This window comes from Urocitellus parryii, chromosome 16, assembly GCF_045843805.1.
Source record: "Urocitellus parryii isolate mUroPar1 chromosome 16, mUroPar1.hap1, whole genome shotgun sequence".
NCBI classification, from domain to species: Eukaryota; Metazoa; Chordata; class Mammalia; order Rodentia; family Sciuridae; genus Urocitellus; species Urocitellus parryii.
Window position 1 is genome coordinate 14,228,922 of NC_135546.1, and position 22,637 is coordinate 14,251,558.

Consider the following 22,637-nt stretch of genomic DNA (forward strand, 5'->3'; position numbering starts at 1 on the left):
CCACTCCCCTGGCCTTCAGCCCAGCCAGGGAAAAGAGCATAGGGAGTAAGTTTGCAGCTCTCCCTAGGGATTCCAAGCCAGTCTGATTTCCAGAAAAGTCTAGAAAGGAGGGAAGAAGGCATGTTTTGAAAGCTTTGGAAATGGGTATGGTCCCGACCATGCTATCAGGTAAGAGGGCACAGAAAGCAGGCATATGCAAGTTAGGATTCTACCTCTGCCCCACATGGGTTGTTTCGGTTCAAACCAGTCCTCTTTCTTCTGTGAGCCCCACAGAGACGGTGATTCCTGTTTTATAGGGTTGAGGTGAGGATTAGTGATGGTAACAGTTTTGCAATGTAGAGAATGGATGGAGTGATGTTGGTGTTATTCACAGTAAATTTTAAATATAGCAGAAAGTAAAAGAAATTGAAATGTGTAGTGGGTAAGAGTGTTTGATTGGCTGCGGAGGCTGAGGCATGAGGATTGTGAGTTCAAAGCCAGCCTCAGCAACTTAGCAAGACCCTAAACAACTGAGCAAGACCCTGTTTCGGGGTGGGGAATGGGGTTGTGGCTCAATGGTAGAGCGCTTGCCTAGCATGTGTGAGCACTGGGTTCAATTATCAGCACCACATATAAAAAAATAAAGTCCATTGACAACTAAAAATAGTATTTATAAAAAAAAAAAAGACCCTGTTTCAAAATAAAAAATAAAAAGGGCTGGGAATGTGACTCAGTGGTAAGGCACTCCTGGATTCAACTCAAAAGTAAGATCTACAATACAGCAATCTCTCTCTCCCTCTTTCTTGCTCACACACACATACAAACACACCCCTATGAGAAATGAAAACATGTTCACACCAAAACTGTATACAAATGTCACAGCATATCTCTTAATAGCCAGAAGGTAGAACTAACCCAAACGTTCATCAATTGATAATGGGTAAGAAAATAGAGTATATACACAGTATATCACTTATCAAAAAGATAAATAAAGGGGCTGGGATGTGGCTCAAGCGGTAGCGCGCTCACCTGGCATGCGTGCGGCCCGGGTTCGAGCCTCAGCACCACATACAAAGATGTTGTGTCCGCCGAAAACTAAAAAATAAACATTAAAATTCTTGAAAAAAAAAAAAAGAACACACTGATAAACTGATAATCATCAAAAGTAACACACTTGGGGTTGGGAATTGTGGGTCAATGGTAGAGCGCTTGCCTAACACGTGTGAGGCCCTGGGTGTTCAATCCTCAGCACCACATTAAAAACTAAATAAATAAGTAAAATAAAGTTATAAAAAATATTTTTAAAAAAAGATAAATAAAATATTTTATTAAAAGATACATGTTACTATGTGGATGAACCTTGAAAACATTATGCAGAGTAGGGCTGGGAATGTAGTGCCATGGTGGACTGCTTGCCTAGCTTCCACCAAATCCCAGTACATAATGTTTTGTAAAATAAACCCCATAATGTTTTATGGGGTTTTATTTATTTATTTATTTGTTATTGTTGTTTTACAAACCAACCCCAAACATTATACAGAGTGCAGGAGGGCCGTCACAAAAGATCATGTCATACACCTACTGTCTGATTTTGTTATGGACCAGAATACATGGGCAATGATCAAACAGACTCCATTTTACCCCGAGACTCCGTGTCATATAAGAAATGCTTCTCCCCTGGGAATACTCTGCCTCTGTACCTATCTATAGTTGCTTAGCATGGCATATTTGGCAACACAAAATGGCAATTCTTATACAATGTAAAATTGTTCTCTCTTTGGTTCCCTTTTTTCTTGGCCTGTCAGAGATTGATTGTCTAGACATTAGTAACTATTCTCTATCTTGTACTCAACTAGGGTCATTTTGACCCAGTTCCCTTCTGCTTGCTTGTTGTTATGCCAACCTGGAAAGTCCCCTGGGAAATACCAATGTACCCATTGCATTGTTTCCCTAACTACTCAATTCAGCTTCTGTACCCCTGCTTGCTTGCAGCTACGTAAAACCAGATGTGTTTTTTGCGGGGTTTTTAAAAAATATTTTTTAGCTATAGATGGATGCAATATGTTTATTTTGTTTATTTATTTTTATGTGGTGCTGAGGATTGAACCCAGTGCCTCACATGTGCAAGGCGGGCGCTCTGCCACTGAGCTGGCCCTAACCCCATAAAGAACTAATTTTTTTTTTTTTGATTTTTTTTTTTTTTTTTGGTGTTGGGGATTGAATCCAGGGCCTTGTGCATGTGAGTCAAGCACTCTACCAACTGAGCTATATCCCCAGCCCTAGTTTTTGCCTTTACAGACCCTGAAATTCTCAGGCTCCATGCTATTCTCCAATTTGGACCAAAATTGGACAAAATAGACTTGGTACGTTTTCTGAGCAATCTGCCCTATAACAATTCTACATGTATAACATGCCCAGAATAGACAAATCTATAAAATCAGAAAATAAATTAGTGGTTGCTTAGGGGTGTGAGTGTAGAGTGAGAGGGAAATGGAGAGTAGCTGCTATTGGGTACAGGGTCTCTTTTAGGGGAAAGAAAATGTGCTAATCTGTTTATCTAAGTACAATGTATTTTGGTGTTGGTTGCACAACCCTATAAATATACTAAATCTCATTGAATTGTATACTTGATTGGGCAGATGAATTATTGGGCAGATGTGTATATATATATGTGTGTGTATGTATGTGTATATATATATATATATGTGTGTGTGTGTGTGTATGTATGTGTGTGTGTGTGTGTGTATATATATATATATATATACACACACAGGTGGCGGATATATATATATATATATATATATATATATATATATATATATATATATCCGCCACCTGCGCCTGACATAGAATTATATTTTAATAAGCTGGCACATGCCTATAATCTCAGCAGCTCCAGAGGCTGAGACAGGAGGAGGATCTCCAGTTCAAAGCCAGCCTTAGCAATTTAGTGAGGCACTAAGCAACTCAGTGAGACCCTGTCTCTAAATAAAATACAAAATTGGGCTGGAATGTGGCTCAATGGTTAAGCACCTGTGAGTTCAATCCCTAGTACCCCCCCAAAAAAAATAAAAACAAATAAGAATTTAATCTTATCTTTCTTTTAGCACAGGGTTTTCACACTTTAGTGAATCATAATCACCTGAGGGCTTGTTGACGTTCAGATTGCTGGGCTCCACCCCAGATTTTCCAACTCAGAATATCTGAAATGGCATCTAAGAATTTGCTTTTCTTTTTCTTTTCTTTTCTTTTTTTCTTTCCTTCTTTCTTTCTTTTTCTTTTTCTTTTTTTTTTTTTTTTTTGGTGTTGTTTTTGTTTTGTGGTGCTGGGAATCAAATCTAGGACCTCCAGCAGCACCATGCTCTTCCATTGAGCCACACCCCCTGCCCCAAGTTTACATTTCTTTCCTTTTTTATTAATTAATTAATTAATTTGTTCTAATTTATTATACATGAGAGCAGAATGCACTATAGTTCATAGTACACAAATGGAGCACAATTTTTCATTTCTCTTGTTGTACACAAAGTAGAGTCACACCATTCATGTTTTCATACATGTATCTAGAATAATGATGTCCCTCTCCACCATCTTTCCTACCCATGTGCCCCCTCCTTCCCCTCCCTCCCCTTTGTTCTATCTAAAGTTCCTCCATTCCTCCCATGCCCTCCTACCCCCATTATTGATCAGCATCCACTTATCAGAGAAAACATTTAGCCTTTGGTTTTCTGAGATTGGCTTACTTCAGTTAGCATGATATTCTCCAACTCCATCCATTTACCTGCAAACGCCATGATTTTATTCTCTTTTAATGCTGAGTAATATTCCATTGTGTATATATACCACAGTTTCTTTATCCATTCATCTGTTGAAGGGCATCTAGGTTGGTTCCACAATTTAGCTATGCTATTGTGAATTGTGCTGCTATAAACATGGGCTTCATGAATGCTAGGCAAACACTCTACCACTGAGCTACATCCCCAACCCCTCTGTAGTTTTCATTGTAGAGGTTTTTCACCTCTTTTACTAAGTTGATTCCCAAGTTTTTTTTTGTTATTTTTTTTTTGAGGCTATTGTAAATGGGGTAGTTTTCCTTTCAGAGGATTCGTTACTGATGTACAGAAATGCATTTGATTTATGAGTATTGATTTTATATCCTGCTACTTTGCAAAATTAATTTATTAGTTCTAGAAGTTTTCTGGTGGAATTTTTCAGATCCTCTAAGTATAGAATCATGTCATCAGCAAATAGTGATAGTTTGAGTTCTTTTTTTCCTATTTCTGTTCCTTTAATTTCTTTCATCTGTCTAACTGCTCTGGCTAGATTTTCAAGGACTATGTTAAATAGAAGTGATGAAAGAGGGCATTCCTGTCTTGTTCCAGTTTTTAAAGGGAATGCTTTTGATTTTTCTCCATTTAGAATGATGGCCTTGGGTTTAGCATAGATAGCTTTTACAGAGTTGAGATATGTTCCTATTATCCCTAGTTTTTCTAGTGTTTTGAACATGAAGGTGTGTTATATTTTGTCAAATGCTTTCTCTGCATCTACTGAGATGATCATATGATTCTTATCTTTAAGTCTATTGATATGATGAATTACATTTATTGATTTCCATTAGTTGAACCAACCTTGCATCCCTGGGATGAACCCCACTTGATTGGGGTGCACTGTTTTTTAATATGCCTTTGGATTCCATTTGCCAGACCAAATTTGTATTTCTTCCCTTTTTTTGGGGTGTATGGGGGATTGAACTCAGGGGAACTCAACCACTGAGCCACATCCCCAGCCTTGTTTTGTATTTTATTGAGAGATAGGGTCTCACTGAATTGCTTAGCCCTTGCTGTTGCTGAGACTGGCTTTGAACTTGTGATCATCCTGTCTCAGACTCTCTAGCCACTGATATTACCTCCACTGTGTGGGCCCAAGTTTGCATTTCTTTTTTTTTTAACTTTTTTTTTTTAGTTGTTGATAGACCTTTATTTATTTATACGTGGTGCTGAGAATCAAACCCAGTGCCTCACACATGCCAGGCGAGTGTGCTACCATTGAGCCCCAGCCCCAGCCCCAAAATTTGCATTTCTAACAGGTTCTTTTGTAAAGCCAAAGTTGTGGCTACTGGAACCCCACTTTGAGAACTGCTGGTCTAGCACTAGCTATAGGATCTAATTTATGTAAACTTCAGTTTGAGCTGATCAATGGGGATACAAATAGCTCCTACTCCATCAGGTTTTCACAAAGATTAAAAGTGATATCAGTCAGATGTAGTGGAGCTTGCCTTGTGTGTTATTCTACTCAGAAGGCTGAGGCCAGAGGAATCTCAAGTTCAAGGCCAGCTGGGCAATTAAGGGAGACTCTGTCTCAAAATCAAATTTAATTTTTTTAAATTTTTTTTTTAAAGAGGGAGAGAGTGGGAGAGAGAGAGGGGATTTTAATATTTATTCTTCAGTATTTGGCGGACACAACATCTTAGTTTTTGTATGTGGTGCTGAGGATCGAACCCGGGCCGCATGCTAGGCGAGCGCGCTACCGCTTGAGCCACATCCCCAGCCCCTCAAAATCAAATTTAAAATGGGCTGGAGGTGTAGTTCAGTGATAAAGTGTTTGCCCTACATGAGAGAAGCCCTGGGTTTGGTCCCCAGAATGACAAAAACAAACAAACAAAAAAACCCCACACATATATGCACACACACAAACAAATTTTAAGGCAGACCAAGGGCCACGGGAAAAGTGCAAGAGTTCAAACACTACATACCAGGGAGGAAGTTCTGGGGAAAGGGTCAGGCCCCTCCCTTGGACATTCACGCCTCAAACATTTATTGAACATTCCTTGTGTACTTGGTGTCCAATGACAGGCAAATGGATGACTCAGAAGCAATCTGGATCTTGAGTAACTCCAAGTACATGGTGGAAAGCAGACTCAGAAAAAGACAAGAGATAACACAAGCGAAAGCCAGAGAGCATCTGTCTGCGGGGGAGGGTGAACCTGAGGATTCTGCACGGTGCCTAGGAGAGGAGGATGGTTTGGGCTTAGTTAATGTATTCAATGAACATTTTCTTCAACTTTTACACTATGCCTGGCAGTCAGTGATTCTGGGGACACAAATTATGCTGTTCTTGTTTGTTCCTTTGGAGAATTCATCTTCCAGTGAGGGAGGCAATGTCTAAGCATGATTCTCATACTCTATGCATGAAAATCATTAGAGCAAGCATAGTTGCACACACCTGTAATCCCAGGGACTCTGAAGGCTGAAGGATTGCAAGGAGGCTAGCGTCAGCAACTTAGCAAGACCCTGTCTCAAAATTTTAAAAAGATTGGACATGGTGGCACATGCCTGAAATCCCAGCAGCTCAGGAGGCTGAGGCAGGAAGATCATGAATTCAAAGCCAGCCTCAGCAACAGTGAGATGATAAGCAATTCACTAAGAGCCTGTTTCTAAATAAAATACAAAATAGGGATGGGGATGTGGCTCAGGGGTTAAGTGTCCTTGGATTAAAAAAAAAAATCTCAAACTCTGTGTTTTCAGCTTGTAACACTATGAGCAAAGTCAAGACATGCAATGAGCCAGGCAAACTGGCCCAAGCCTGTTGGTCACTGCTGCTTGGGAGGCTGAGGCAGGAGGATGCCTTGAATTCAAGAGTTCTGGGAAAACATGGGCAATATAACAAGATGCCTGTCTCTTAAACAAAAACAAAGAAAACCCTGACATACAATGTATAGGGAAAATACAGTTCAACTAACATTATATACAAGAAACTAATTCATTCTCTTTCTCTCCCTGTCTCTCTTTTCCCTTCCCCCTCTCCATATAAATTAAGAAGGCAACACAATAGAAAAATGAATATAAGAACATAAACAATTCAGCTCAAAAAACTTTACATAAAAATATCAAATAACCCAGTTAATAAGTGGGCAAATAAGTTAAACAGACACTTCTCAAAAGAAAAAAATACACATGACCAACAGATATTTGAAAAAAATGTTCAACATCATTAGCAATTAGGGAAATATAAATCAAAACTACACGGAGATTTCATGTCATGTCAATGGCAGTTATCAAGAATACAAATAATAATAAATGCTGGAGAGGATGTGGAGAAAAAGAAACACTTTTACATTGCTGGTTACCTTAGCAACAGGTTGATAGGGCGGAGGAAGTGCTCTGAAGGCATTTCAGTCCCTCAGGGGGCAGTCTCCAACTTCCAGGACTCTTTCAAATTGCCTTACTTAATCCAACCTGACTTGATTCACCTATCTATACCGACTGCCTGAATAATTCTGTTTTCACCAGCTGCTGGTGGCAGGCCTTCCCTGGCCCCTGGGGCTCAGCCCCGAGTTTCTTGTTCTGCATGTCAAAGTGGCCAGCTCACAGGGTTGTGATGCAGGCTTGCGGTTTCATGTTTATCTGCCTCAGACATATGTGCCTTTTTGGGAACATCTTGGCCTTCTCGGAGCTTTCTGATAAGGGACGGTCACGGTAACCCAAGAGTAGCAGGTGTTATTCCTCCTCTGTTTTGGCTAAATTTCCACTGCAGTTATAGAAAGTATATAAGGGAACAAACTTGGATAATAAACGGCACACATGCCTCCTCCTGGATGAAGAACCTTGGTGTCCTGTGATTTTTTTTTTTTTTTTTATTTTTTAACCTCGACGTCTCTCGCCGGACTCGGTTCCCGTTAGCCGGACTCGGCATCTGGAGGTCCCACCGAGATCCGGAAAGCAGAGGTAAGCGGACGAGGCTCACCTTCTAAGGGAGAAGGGGGAGGATTGGTATAAAGATAATTTAAAAGAGACAGGGTACGTACCATGGGTAACTCAACAGCGAAACTTCGTCTGGCCAACGAAGTTAAAGAACTGTTAAGCAAACAAGGAACAGGAATAAAAACCAAGACAGCAACCGAATTCGTTGAAGCTATAGCCCAGGCTTGTCCTTGGTTTCTGACAGGAGGCTTTCTTAATAACAGTGATTGGGATTTGGTAAAGCAGGATATCCAAAAGTTGTTGAGGGACCAGGGTCCGGATAGAGTCCCGATTGCTACTTTCTCCCTATGGAGATTGGTAAAGGATGCTCTTTTAACTGATAAAGTAAAGATTAAGGAGCAGCTTGCTGAATGTGAACAGGCCCTTAATCAGGTCCAGGAAGAGCAAATGGCAGAGTTCTTACCCCTTTCCCATTATTCTTTCACATCTCCTTCTTCATTCTTAGATCCACCCTAGCTGCTCTCAACCCTGCCTTCTCATCTTCCCCCTCCCTACCAGGCCCACAGAAAAGTCTTAACTGACCTTCTCCAGAATATTCACCATGGCTTATTTTAGGACTTTCAGCAAAAGAATCTCTACAAAAGTTCAATGTAGATAAACTTCCTATTTTCATGTTGCTCTGTTTTATTTGGCTACTGTCTGAAAAAATCAGCACTCCAGGCGCTGGACACTCCCTTACTAGTTTTCCACAAAAATATGTAAACAAGGCCTCTGGCCTTGAGCTGGGCTTCACAGTGCTGACTACATTTCTAAGATAAGGGAGTTACTAACTGGGCTCCATGGTAACAGCTGGCAGGAGGAAGAACTGGAAAGGGAGATAGAGGAACTGGAGGGTCGATTGAAAAAGTCAAGATTTAAAGCACCTATGGCCCCGATCGATGCTGAGCTCCCTCCTTATAACCCCGATTGGCATGAGGACAACCTCAGAAGGTGGGGGGTGTTCAGTGGCAGCCTAAGACGGCCCAAACTTTTCCAGTAATTGAAAACCTGGATGCCAATGGACAGCTGGCCAGAGTGCATGTTCCTCTAGCCTTTAAGGATATTAAACAACTAAAGGAGGCAGTTACTAATTACGGAACCCATGCCCCCTTTACATTGACTCTCTTCGAGTCTTTCTCTGCCAATCAGCTGACACCTAGTGACTGGCAACAGCTTTGCAGGGCTGTGTTGTCCGGAGGGGATTTTTTGTTGTGGAAAAGTGAAAATCAAGAGAGGTGTCGCGAGCTAGCCCGAGTTAATCAGGACGCCGGTTTCCCACGGCGTAACCTTGAAATGTTAACAGGCTCAGGACAATATGCTATCATAAATCAACAAGTTAATTATGATCCTGGGGTCTATGCTCAGATAGCTACAGCAGCCGTTCAGGCTTGGAAGGCTCTACCTATTTCGAATGCTGAAACAAAAATTTCAAAAATTGCTCAAGGACCCTCTGAGCCTTATTCTGACTTCATTGCCCGATTGATGCAGATAGCAGGAAAAATATTCCCTAACTTGGAACAAGCCATGCCAATCATTAAGCAATTGGCTCTTGAAAATGCAAATTCCTATTGCCAAAATGCCATTAAATCTACCAGAGCAAAGAGTGTTGATGACATGATTCGAGCTTGTAAGGATATTGATGGAGCTCATATTACTGGACAGGTTCTGGCCGCTGCCCTCAAAACGGGAAGCCAAGGTGTACGGGGCAATCCAGGAATGGAATGGTGCCCCAGGGAGTGGGCGGCTTCGTCACCTCCCACGGACCAACCCCTTTCTATCTGTAGACTCCCCAGGGGAACGCCAGGAAGTGCAGGATGTACAGCTGCAACCACAGGTCCCTGACCTCATATACCACCCCTTGGTGCTGCCTAAGTCTCAGCTCCCAGATCTGGATGCCAATACGTGGGATATCTTAAAAACCACCCTTTTCTTACTTAACAACTCTGATCCCACGCTTGCTAGTGACTGCTGGCTCTGCATCACAACAGGGGCAGTCATGCCCGTGGCGGTTCCTATCAATGCCACCATATCTGATGATGAGACCTGCCAGCCCGGGCTGCCTTTCAAGGTCCAACCTATGGGCACTTTCACAGAATGTCTCCTGGGTATGATGCAAAATAACACCTATGATGTTGATGTTGGAGTTACTTCCTTTGGAAATTGCTCAACAGTAAAAAATTATTCCTCACCCACTCCAGCCCTCTGCCCCCCTAATGGCACTGTTTTTATGTGTGGTGGGAACTCTGCCTTCCCCCAACTCCCAGAAAATTGGACAGGTGTCTGTGTCCTCGCCTTGCTCCTCCCTGACATAACCATTGTCCCTGGGGATGAGCCCCTGCCCATCCCCAGCCTAGAGACTCTAGTGAGAAGACACAGGCGAGCTGTACAAGCTCTACTGCTACTCGCCACACTGGGGATAATGGCTGCTGTGGGCACAGGAACAGCTGGACTGGGTACAGCAATACATTCTTACCGCCGTCTATCTCAGCAGCTTATAGATGATGTGCAGACCCTATCTGGCACTATTGGGGACCTACAAGACCAAATTGACTCTTTGGCAGAAGTAGTCCTTCAGAATAGGCAAGGCCTAGATCTGCTGACCACCAATCAGGGAGGGATTTGCTTGGCTTTGGGAGAAAGGTGCTGCTTCTATGCCAATAAATCGGGCATAGTTCGCACTAAAATCAAGGAGCTTCAAGAAGACCTAGAGAAAAGAATTATTTGAGAACCCTCTTTGGACTGGGATGAATGGGTTCCTGCCCTACCTTCTTCCCCTCCTGGGGCCCTTACTGAGTCTTCTTTTGATTGCAACATTGGGACCTTTTTCCTTGCTCTGCTTTTTGAGGGTTAGGGTTTTTGATTAGTGAATTTCAATTTTGTTTTGTACTGTCTTGTTCACTACTCTTCTTTCCATGTTTCCCTCTTTCTCTTTTCCTTTGCTAACAGCCAAATTTGACTGTTCTCTTTCACTCTTCTTTGAATTTTCACTTCTACTTTTTTCTCCTCCCTCTTCATAAGCAACCCATCCTATAACACCACTGCATTTTCCCTATTCACTTCTTGAAATGGCAAAGAGTTTTCTACCCTCTTACCTCTTAGTCTTTCATCTTAATCATCTCTATTCCTGATATCTCTTAACATTAGTTGGTTTATATAATGCAAGGGCCCACCACCAATGTTATAGCAATACTTAATACAGTGGAAATCGCAGACAATACCTACTGCTTGACCTTATGCCAGACTGTTGCAAATAGGATAACTCAATTCATTAAGGACCAGATTAACATTTTAACCTCCAAGCCAATACAGGTTCACTATCAACGCCTGGAGATGGATGACTCCGCCCACGAGGTGTACTTACGACCCATCCGGAGATGAGATGTAGATGGACAGGAGCCAATACCCAGCCCTCCTATGTGCCTGCTTTTGCCCAGGTCCCTAATTACCCTGCTGACTTGGTGCCGTCATCCCAGACCCTTACGTTCAGAAAGCTCCCTGGTCATAGCTATCCCACTGGCAAAGATTATGACTGGGATCCGCAGTTGTGTCCTGCTGGCCATGACATCCTAACTGAAAAGTGTTCATTTACTAGGACAAGAGCTGATCTTGTAGTACCCAGTGACGGGCAACTTCCACGCTTGCACTGCAACCTAAGCCAGGGGAATGGGGCCTCCCCAGAGACGGGTAAGCAGTGCAGGGGCGGTGGACGACCTAAGACAGGGGCTACTTGATTCCCTTTGACATGCAAAAAACTAAAGAGGGGGACTTGCTGGTGGCAGGCCTTCCCTGGCCCCTGGGGCTCAGCCCCGAGTTTCTTGTTCTGCATGTCAAAGTGGCCAGCTCACAGGGTTGTGATGCAGGCTTGCGGTTTCATGTTTATCTGCCTCAGACATATGTGCCTTTTTGGGAACATCTTGGCCTTCTCGGAGCTTTCTGATAAGGGACGGTCACGGTAACCCAAGAGTAGCAGGTGTTATTCCTCCTCTGTTTTGGCTAAATTTCCACTGCAGTTATAGAAAGTATATAAGGGAACAAACTTGGATAATAAACGGCACACATGCCTCCTCCTGGATGAAGAACCTTGGTGTCCTGTGATTTTTTTTTTTTTTTTATTTTTTAACCTCGACGTCTCTCGCCGGACTCGGTTCCCGTTAGCCGGACGCGGCAACCAGCGACTTAGGAGGCTGAGGCAGGAGGAGTTTGAGTTCAAAGCCAGCCTCAGCAAAAGTGAGGCACTAAGCAACCTAGTGAGACCCTGTCTATAAATAAACAAAATAGGGCTGGGGATGTAGTTCGGTGGCAGATTGCCCCTGACACAATCCCCTGCACCCCCCCCCCTCCCAAAAGAAGGGAGGGCAAGGATAGGGCTATGGTTGATTGATCACCAACTGCACTGTAGGCATTATGATTGGAAGACTGAGGACAAAGGGAGATTGTGGGGGGGCTCAAATGGTTACATTTCAACTACATGGTTTAGATGACAATAAATACACTCTTTTTACATATTAAAAAACGCAGACTACATGTTTAACTTTTTAAAAAATCTTTATTTTATTTATTCATTTTTATGTGGTGCTGAGGATCAAATCCCATGCCTCACACATGCTAGACAAGCGCTCTACCACCCCAGCCCTACAGGTTTAACTTTGACAGAAAAGAGAACATAAATCTCACAGAGTATCACCGCCACCCATTTTCGGAATGTTTTCATCATCTCACACAGAAACTGCTCCCATTAAACAATAACTTCCCATTCCCCCATCCATACTTCTAGGCAACCACCTTTCTACTTTCTGATTTTACAGATACTATTTTATTTGGAAATTATTTCTTTTTTTCTGTCATGATCTTGAAAAAGTTTGACTACAGTCCAACTACCTCATATAGCATCCCTCCATTTGGGTTTATCTGGCATTTCTTTATGATGAGGTTCAGGCTAAGCATCTGACAGGTGTATCACAGAAGTGATGCTGTGTTCTCAATGTATGAACCATTGAGCCACATCCCCAGCCCTATTTTGTATTTTATTTAGAAACAGAATTTCACCCAGTTGCTTAGCCCTTGCTCTTCCTGAGGTTGACTTTGAACATTTTTACCCCAAATACAAAATTGCAGAATCACATCGGTTACACACTCACATTTTTACACAATACCTTTATTTTATTTATTTTTATGTGGTGCTGAGGATCGAACCCTGGGCCTCAGACGTGCAAGGCCAGCGTTTTACCGCTGAGCCACAACCTCAGCCCAATTTTAACCAAATTTTGGGGATTTATGAATGATGAGTGCTGGCACGGAGCAGGGTGAAAGAACGCTTCCTGGCAATCCGTTTCCCTGGCTGTGAAACGAGAACACCTGCGTCTTAAATTCAAGTTGGAGCTTAATAAACTGTCAATGCAGGAGAGGCCTTCGGGCAAACAGCATGGGACGCCTAGATTGGAGATTAATTTCCTGCGCGCTCCACACGCGCAGACGTGGGGAGGGGCCCGAGAGAGCGAGAGCGCATGCGTGAGGGCAGTAACCACAGAGGCGGTCCTCCCGGGACAGAGAGGCCGGAAGTCCTCCTCGCAGAGCCGCGCGGCCGTTGGGTAACTGTGCTGAGGCGGCGCGAACAGGGTCCCTGGGGTTCTTGACTGTGTAGTTGTTGTAGCCGGTGGGCGCGAGGGGCTCTGGGGTTCTGTTCGGACACAATGGCGTCTCGGGCAGGCCCGCGAGCAGCCGGCACCGACGGCAGCGACTTTCAGCACCGGGAGCGCGTCGCCATGCACTACCAGATGAGGTATGAAGTGAGGCGAGGAGCACGGAGGCCTTCCTGGCTGGAGCCTGCAAAGGTCTGGGAGGCAACACCAGTCCGGTTTCAGCGTTTTACTCCCCAGACCCGCACACCTCCCCAGCCCTCGCCGCCCGTGACGGCCTCCCCGGTTCTGGGGAAACCCCATCGCCCCCGCGAGCTCCACCCATTGATTCGCCCATTGATTTTGCGTTAGGGGATCCGGCCCTTCGTGGGCTCTGGAGTCGCGTAAATGCTGGTCATGCCACGTGACCTTGGAAACTTGAAAACCTCATTTCTACTTGAGCCTCTGTTCCCTCATCTGCAGAGGGAGAAAATAATGTACCTTTTAGATTTTAATGAAGCATTAGCGAATAACTCGTGTAAAGGACATAGCATAGGGCCTATCACGTAATAATACATGGTAGTTGTTTTATTCTGGGCAGTTTCAGGGAATGTGTAAAATGGGTCCCTGCCTAAAATGAATTTTGTAAAAAATCCCACATAAGGGCTGTTTTCTACATTCATTTATTCTTTCCATAAATTCTTGTTGAGCTTCTACCCATTCTGCATTGTGTTAGGATACAATAGTGAGCAAAAGCAGATGTAGTCTTTGTTTGCATGCCATACCTTGAAGTTTATTTTAAACCAGGCACTGTGGCACATGCCTTTGTGTAGACGCAGTTACTTAGGAGGCCGAAGCTGAAGGGTGGTTGGAGGCCAGCCTGAACAACACAGGGAGACCACAAATTAAAAAAAAAAAAAAAACAGCAACTCTCAACCTTTACCCCTCATAAAGCTTGAAGTCTGGAGGTGTTTGACACACACCCCTTCCCCACACTTTTTTATAATGAATATTTTTAAATTAAATTATTCTCTTTATTAAATTAATTGACTCCTCCCAGGATGTTCTTCACATCTTTCTTCAGGATTTTGAAGAATGAAAAGCTCTTTGGATCCTCACTTCATTTTCAACCTTAGGCCCCTGCCTAAGGTGTCCTCACAACCCAAGCAATGTTTTCTTGCCTACCCAGAGCAGAAACATTGCCCACAGGAGTATGAGAAGGATACATTTGGGACCTGAGAGAATTCAAAGAATAGAAGAAATATTCTTTTATATGAAAAATCTATAGCTGAAGAATGGGCAGCCTTAGCCGGGTCCTTGTTGCCAATACTTTCTCTCTCTAGGCTGTAGTCCTCTGGTGCAAATAACATTGCAGCGTTATTCTGCCTTTAGGCCATTTATAGTCTTTGTACCTTCATGTCCTGTTCCCCTCCTATCCACATTCAACCATTTGGTTTCCTGGAACACAAATGCTTATGCCTTTGTGCCTGCATGCTATTGTCTCTGCATAGAATGCTCATCTCCAGCCATCTCTAGAGCTTGAATCAAATATCCCAGTTGAGATAGCCTTCTGTGACATTCCATCCCATACAGAATTGATTCCTTTCTCGCGATCCTGTATATCTTGGAACATACATTTACTAAAGCATTTTTTCATTTTTTTTTCTCTAATTTTTTTTTCCTCTGTTCTTTGTGCTCAACCTCTGTCAGACTATATCATTCAAATTTGTATCCCCCTGTCCAGTAAAATTGCCTGGCATATAGCTGGTGGTCAAAAAAATTTGAATGAAAGGTGCTTCTCCCTCTGCTCTGCCCCACAGTGTGACCCTCAAGTATGAAATCAAGAAGCTGATCTACGTGCATCTGGTCATATGGCTGCTGCTGGTTGCCAAGATGAGTGTGGGACACCTGAGGCTCATGTCACATGATCAGGTGGCCATGCCTTATCAGTGGGAATATCCATATTTGCTGAGCATTGTGCCCTCTCTCTTGGGCCTTCTCTCCTTTCCCCGAAACAATATTAGCTACCTGGTGCTCTCCATGATCAGCATGGGGCTATTTTCCATTGCTCCACTCATTTATGGCAGCATGGAGATGTTCCCTGCTGCTCAGCAACTCTACCGCCATGGCAAGGCCTACCGCTTCCTCTTTGGTTTTTCTGCTGTCTCTGTCATGTACCTGGTGTTAGTACTGGCGGTACAAGTGCATGCCTGGCAGTTGTACTACAGCAAGAAACTCCTAGACTCTTGGTTCACCAGCACACAGGAGAAGAAACGAAAATGAAGCCTGCCTGATTGATGGACTTCTCTGAGTGAAGCCCAAGCCTCCCTTTGAGCAGAGAAGGCTAGAAGAACTGTTTGTAAATCTCTTCCGGTGATTAAGGCAATTGTCATGTTGGCACCTAGGGTAGACTAAGCCCAAGTTCTGGCTTAGAATTCTCCTACTGCCATCTGCTGAGGTGGCAAAACTATATTTAATTTATTCCTGATTGGCTAAAACTGGGTGACCAACAGATGTGAAACTTCAGTTGGTTGAAGTTGAGCCACTTAGGACTTTTTCTTCCTTACCTTGCCTCCTCTTGGTCATTCTCCCCACTTCCATCAAGACCAAAGGAGATAAGGAATAAATCATTCTATTTTAATCAATAGGGCAGGAAATATTTGGGAAACTGCTCTCCCTGAAGGCTGTGCTCTCTACTGAAAAGCATTTTAATTAAGTAAAAAGACCTCAATAAAAGTTAAAACTGCCCTCTCCACCTTGTTCCTTGTGTCTGGGATTTGGTAAGAATGTGAAAGGTGTGTTGCTTGAGTAGCCTTAGAAACGGGGGTAAGCAGCAGCTCTCTAAGAAACTTGGCAGTAGCTGGAAAAAAATGAACTGGGCATGGGAAATACAAGTCATAGTTGTAGTCCTGCAGCTGATTGGCATGAACTCCCATGGGTAGACACTTAGTTTCTACCCATAACATGGGCCACTTTCATTTATCTAGCCTGGGTTATAGACTCTTACTAAATACTCATGTTTATCATTTATGTGCCCAAAAGAATTTCAAAATACCTTTGTGCACAGGAAGTGTGAGCTGAAGTAAATCAGACAAAAGGTTTATTTTGGCTCTTGGTTTTGAAATTTTCAGTCCCTTTTCAGTTGTCCCATTGCTTTTGGTGAGGTAGTAAATCATGACGGGAGCATGTAGGGGAAGAAGCTGCTCATCTCATAACAGCTGGGAATTGAAAAAGAGGAAAAAGTCTCAATATCCCCTTTGAGGGCACACCCCCAGTGACCTAACTTCCTTCTATTTGGCTTCACCCCCTAAAGATTCCATCATCTCCTAGTAGGGCCACAGGCTAGGGACCAAATCTTGTATGTATTATAGACCTTTGAGGGACAGTATCCAAGCCATACCAGGAAATTTAGCAATCCAGTGGGAAAGAGCTGTGTGTGTAAAGTAACTAATAAGAACAGGATCTAGGCTGGGGATGTGGCTCAAGAGGTAGCGAGCTCACCTGGCATGCGTGCGGCCCGGGTTCGATCCTCAGCACCACATACCAACAAAGATGTTGTGTCCGCCGAGAACTGAAAAACAAATATTAAAAATTCTCTCTCTCTCTCTCTCTCTCTCTCTCCCTCTCTCTCTTCTCTCTTACTCTCTCTTTAAAAAAAAAAAAAAAGAATAGGATCTAATGGTATGGAGCAGATAATTTTTAAAAATATTTTTAAGTTGTTGATGGACCTTTATATTTTGTTTACTCATTAATATATGGTACTCAGAATCAAACCCAGTGCCTCATGAGTATAGGCAAGCACTTTAACCACTGAGCTACAACCCCAGCCCCCTGAAGCAGATAATTTAAGTTGAAGGCTATGGTTTTAACTTAGTGGTAGAGCATTGCCTAGTATGTGTGAGATAATTTGTTCAATCCTCAGCACCACAAAAAAATAAATGTGTCCATCTACAACTAAAATTTTTAAAAAAGAATAGAAGTGGAAAAGAAATCTGTTACTGAAATAACACTTTGAAGTTTGATGCACAGTAAATATTTATTACATGAAAGATGAATGTCCCTTCTGTTTGCACTTCATTATGTATGAATGATGCCCAGATCTACAACTGTAGAGCTCTGCCCTCTCCAAAATTGTAGTCATTCTTTATTCTAGAAACAGGATTTCCGTACTGTCTTTATTACACACTTATGATAGTTTTAACTGCAGAACCTCTTCCTTTAGATGTCCTGTTATCTCAAACTTATGTCCCAAATTTAATTCTGCCTTCTGCCTCATATTCATTACTCTTCCTGCATCCCTGTGTTCAAGTGAGACTTCCAAGAGCATAGATTTGCATAATCTTCCATTCCTATCTTTTGGCAGAGGGGAAGTTGAACCCAGAGCCTCACACCTGCTGGGCAAGTACTGAGCTACATCCCCAGTCTTTTTTTTTTTTTTGGCAGGGAGGGGGGTTTACCTGGGATTGAACTCAAGGATATTCAGCCACTGAGCCATATTCCCAGCTGTATTTTTTTTTTTTTAAAGAAAGAGTGAGAGAGAGTTAGAGGGAGAGAGAATTTTTAATATTTTATTTTTTTAGTATTTGGCGGACACAACATCTTTGTCTGTATGTGGTGCTGAGGATCGAACCCGGGCCGCACACATGCCAGGCAAGCGCACTACCGCTTGAGCCACATTCCCAGCCCCTCCCCAGCTGTATTTTGTATTTTATTTAGAGACAGGGTCTCACTGAATTGCTTAGCACCTTGTTGCTGAGGCTGGCTTTGAATTCATGGTCCTCCTGCCTCAGCCTCCAGAACTGCTGGGATTACAGGCCTGCGCCACCACACCCAGCTAAACAAACTTTTAAACATAAGTACTGGGGATTGCACTACTACTGAGCTACATCCCAACCCTTTTTATTTTGACACAGAGTCTTGTTATAATTCCCAGGCTGGCCTTGAACTTGGAATCCTCCTGCCTCAGTCTCCTGAGTAGCTGGGATTACAAGTGTGCACCACCATGCCTGAACTCCTTTTCTTTATTAACTACCCAACTTTCAGTATTTTGTTATAGTAATAGATACCAGAGTACTTAGAGCCATCCAATGAAGACCTTGAACATAAACATGTAAAAGTTTAGGGGCTGGGGATGTGGCTCAAGCGGTAGCGCGCTCGCCTGGCATGCATGCGGCCCGGGTTCGATCCTCAGCACCACATACAAACAAAGATGTTGTGTCCACCGAGAACTAAAAAATAAATATTAAAAATTCTCTCTCTCTCTCTCTCCTCTCTCACTCTCTCTTAAAAAAAAATTAAAAAAACATGTAAAAGTTTATTCTCTCCCAACTCCCCCACCCTGCCTGCAAAAGCATTTCTGCTTTAGCCAGAAACCTGAAAGTCACATGACACCTGCCTGTCCAATCAATCGGCGAGACCCAATGATTCAACCCCAAACCTACTTCTCTAGGCTCTCTGTCCTACAGCTGGCACTAAGTCCATCACTGTCTCTTGCCACCTGGACAGTTGCAACGACTTCCAGTTAGTTTCCAGCCTTGACTTTTGTCTCATTACAATCCAGTCCCCACCCAGCAGCCAGAGTAAGCTTTTTCAAATGCAAACTGTACCTTATTCCCCTCCCTTAGCTTTTGCCTCCTGCTAGAATAAAACACACATAGAGCCAGGCCCTATGGGGCACGCCTGTAATCCCAGAGACTTGGGAGACTGAGGCAGGAGTTCAAAGCCAGCCTCAGCAAAAGCGAGGCATTAAGCAACTCAGTGAGACCCTGTCTCTCAAAATACAAGATAGGGCTGGGGATGTATGTGGCTTAGTGGTCGAGTGCCCCTGAGTTTAATCCCTGGTACATTTGCCTAATGGGTATACATAGGACATACAAATAGTGTTTGCAGTTGCTCCAACAGACCTTAAGAATTGGTCAGGAAGATCCTGGAACTGCTGTACCATGGTCTGTCCAGAGTCTCTGCATGGCAAGGTTAGCACCAAAAAAGGAAGGGAGGGAGGGAGGAAGGAAGGAAGGAAGGAAAGCTGCCAGAGATCCCCCACAGGTGCTCTACCTGAGCATGTGCAAAGGCCTGTGAAGATCCAAGTTCCTGGCCTGGTCCGCTAGTAAGCGTTATTAGACCATGAGGTCTTGAGCAGGTCATTCAGACACAAACCATAGGTGGGTCAAGTCTCAGTCACACTTAAGGAACACAAGGCCTCTGGGCCGAGGTCCTAAACCACACCCCTGTTGCCTTCATACTAGTTGGCCACCTCTGATTCCAGCCATCCAGTTACTTACCTACTTACTCCTCCCATGTTGACACTTGCCAGTCTCCTCCCTCCTACAAGGAAGGGACTGCTGATCTCTCACTGTCATAATGCCTACTTTCCTTTATTGTTCCAGCCATTCCAATTTTTCTCTTTGTTGTTTACTCTGCCAACACCGATAAATCTAGTACCTTCTGTGGTCAACAGGATCCAGAAAACTTCTGATTCCAAGCAGTGTGTTCTGGCAGGAAAAAAAAAAAAACAAAAAAAAAAACGGGAAGACAGGGAGATAGGGTGGTATATTCAGTTGTGTGTTGGAACAAGTCACCTAATTCCCCTGAGTGTTTCCCGGTCAATATAATTGGGTCATAAGCCTGACCTCAGGGGTTTTAGTGCCAATAAAATGAGATTAAGTGAGCAAAGCATTTGATGCTGAACCTCATCACAGGAGTTTAGCATTATTGATCTCGTCTCCCACTCTTCCTCAGGATGTCCTGGAATTCATTCCTATGCTTTTTTACTTTAAATCCTTTTGGGAACAGGCTCCACACTAAATAAATAAAAGTAAGCCAGGAGGACTGGGGTAAAGTGTGCACCTAGCGTGCATGAGGCACTGGGTTTGATCCTCAGCTCTACATAAAGTAAAATAAAGACATTGTGTCCACCTATATCTAAAAAATAAATATTAAAAAAGTAAGCCAGGAAAACAATAAAAGGTAGACCTACTTTTCTCTTTTTCCCTATTTTTTCATCTTTATTCCTTTTCTACATGCTCCTTTTCTCCCCCTCTCCTTTCCCTTCCCTCTCCCAACATTCCCTGGTATCTCCATTTTGTTCAAATCTCCATTTCTTTCTTTTCTGCTTTAACCAGGGTCAGAGAGAAATTAACCAAATATTTTCACTTTGAAATTGAAATTGGAGGATTCAGAGGTCTAGAAGGACTAGTGTTACAGAATAGAGGCAAGCTTCTCATTTCATGCCTAAGATTTAGAAAAACTCAATTATTTATAAAGAGCAAAGCCACTGTACTGTAGAGTTTGGGGCAAGGCTTCCTAGCCCACTCTTTTTTTTATGTGTGTGTGTGTGTATGTGTGGTGTTGAGGATTGAACCCAGGGCCTTGTGCATGCGAGGCAAGCACTCTATCAACTCAGCTGTACCCCCAGTGACTCCTAGCCCATCCTTGGTATGGCTAGACCACCTTTTCTCTCTTCAAATTTTTCTAATTTGTTGCACAGATGAGCTCCAAGGCCATAAAACAGCACTGTGTCAGGCAGATCCTTGGTTCAAAGAGCAGAAGAGGATCAGGCAGTGGGAAAAGAGATCACAGGATGCTAGAAAGAGCATTTGAGTTGCGAGGGCCTAGCAGAAGTGGGGCTTCCTGGGCTATAGACTTTGACCTTGTCTAAATCACTCTCCCATCTGCTTCCTTATTTCTCTTTATGAAATGAAAACAATAATTCTCACTTATCTGTCTCATAAGGTGCTTGGCTCAGATAGGAAAATGCTTTGTGAAGTGTGAAACAGATAAACTAGTTAGATGAAATGTATCTAACTTACATTTGTTCAACTACAGAGCAACAAAATTTAAGAGATTCACTACTAGGTATTGGAAAAACATAAAGAATAAGAATTTTTATCTTTTTTTATAATTTTTTTCAGTTGTATGGATTCAATGTCTTTATTTGTTTTTATGTGGTGCTAGGATTGAACCCAGTGCCTCACACTTTCGAGGCAAGTACTCTACCACTGAGCTACAACTCCAGCCCAAGAATTTTTATCCTTTAGTGACCTCAAAAGATAGAGGATATTTTTAGGATAATGGATGGGATGAGGCTTTCAGGTAGTGCACCTGAACATTTAGGCAAAAGAAGGTCATGGTTAGAGCCAGGTGGGGGGTGTGTACCTGTAATCCCAGCTACTTGGGAGGCTGAGGCAGGAGGATAACAAGTTCCGGGCCAGGCCTGGGCAACTTAATGAGACACTCTCAAAATAAAATAGAAAAGGCTGGGGATATAGCTCAGTAGTAGAATGTCCCTGGATTCAATCCCCAGTACAGCTAAAAAAAGGAAATAGAAGAAGGCTTTGATCAGGCTACTGAGGGTTTTTAGGATTAAGTCGACGACGGAAAAAAAACAACCTCAAAATGCTTTGAGTATACTGAGTATGCCCCCAAACTTTCCTTCTACTGTGGGTGTCACCAATATTAGGGCTGAAGAAGCTCAAGTACTCCATGAGGGGGAGGAAGCTGTGGGATGATGGGGAGGGTCCCCACAAAGATTGGAGCCTTGTCAGCCTTTTCCTGCACCGGAAACCACAGGAAACCAGGTCAGTGTGTGGGGCCCGCTCCCTCTGCTCCAGGGCTCATCTATGAGCTCTGGGGCTTCCTTAGCAGGCTGTACTGTTTAGTGGGTCCTTGAAGCTGGAGAACCCTTGACATGAAACCCTTTGCCCAAAAAGTCTAATGGGTAGAAAGAGCCAGCCAGATGGGGGAACCAGGGTAACATTGGGGCATATAAGATTTCTGTGCACCCTATAGTGTCTTTTTCTTTTTTGCTCAACTTTAAAATGGTTTGTCACTCACCTCTAAATTTTCAGCATCCAGCGTAGAGTAGTGCTGCTTAATAGCTTTGTTAGTTCTCCAGGTGAGGGGAAGAAGCTTGTGTCTATGGGAGACCTAAATTCAAGAGCATGTTAATGGATGGGTATTTTGGTGTAGGAGGGGTTAAGAAATGGGTACACCATCCCCCAACTTGGTAGTGGCCCCTTTCCTGTCATTTCTCTGCCACTGCAAGAGCCCCTGATTGTTTCAGATGGGAGCGAAAGGTTTCCTAGGGAACAAGTAACCCCAATCCCTTTGCTTGGAGAAGGAATGTGACCTAGCCTGCTGGTTAGGATCAAGGAGGAGCTTTGGGGCAGGGCGGGGCCTGGGCAGGGTAAGGCAAGGGCTCCTGCTGGTACCGTATGTACTCCTACTCCCGCTGCTGCACAGCAAGGCCCTGCTGCCCACCTTTAGGCCACAAAGCCATGTCCTGGGTTCCCTGAGCCCCCAGAAGCCC

At 43.4% G+C, this 22,637-nt stretch overlaps 1 protein-coding gene across 1 annotated transcript; it reads left to right on the forward strand.

Annotated features, from left to right (window-relative positions):
- The first annotated feature begins 13,257 nt into the window (after positions 1–13,257).
- On the forward strand, positions 13,258–16,090 carry Jagn1 (jagunal vesicle mediated transporter 1). The gene is made up of 2 exons (XM_026383055.2): positions 13,258–13,494; positions 15,151–16,090. The coding sequence occupies exons 1-2, from the start codon at positions 13,406–13,408 to the stop codon at positions 15,611–15,613; spliced, it is 552 nt and encodes a 183-aa protein (XP_026238840.2). The 5' UTR covers positions 13,258–13,405; the 3' UTR covers positions 15,614–16,090.
- The last annotated feature ends 6,547 nt before the right edge of the window (positions 16,091–22,637 follow it).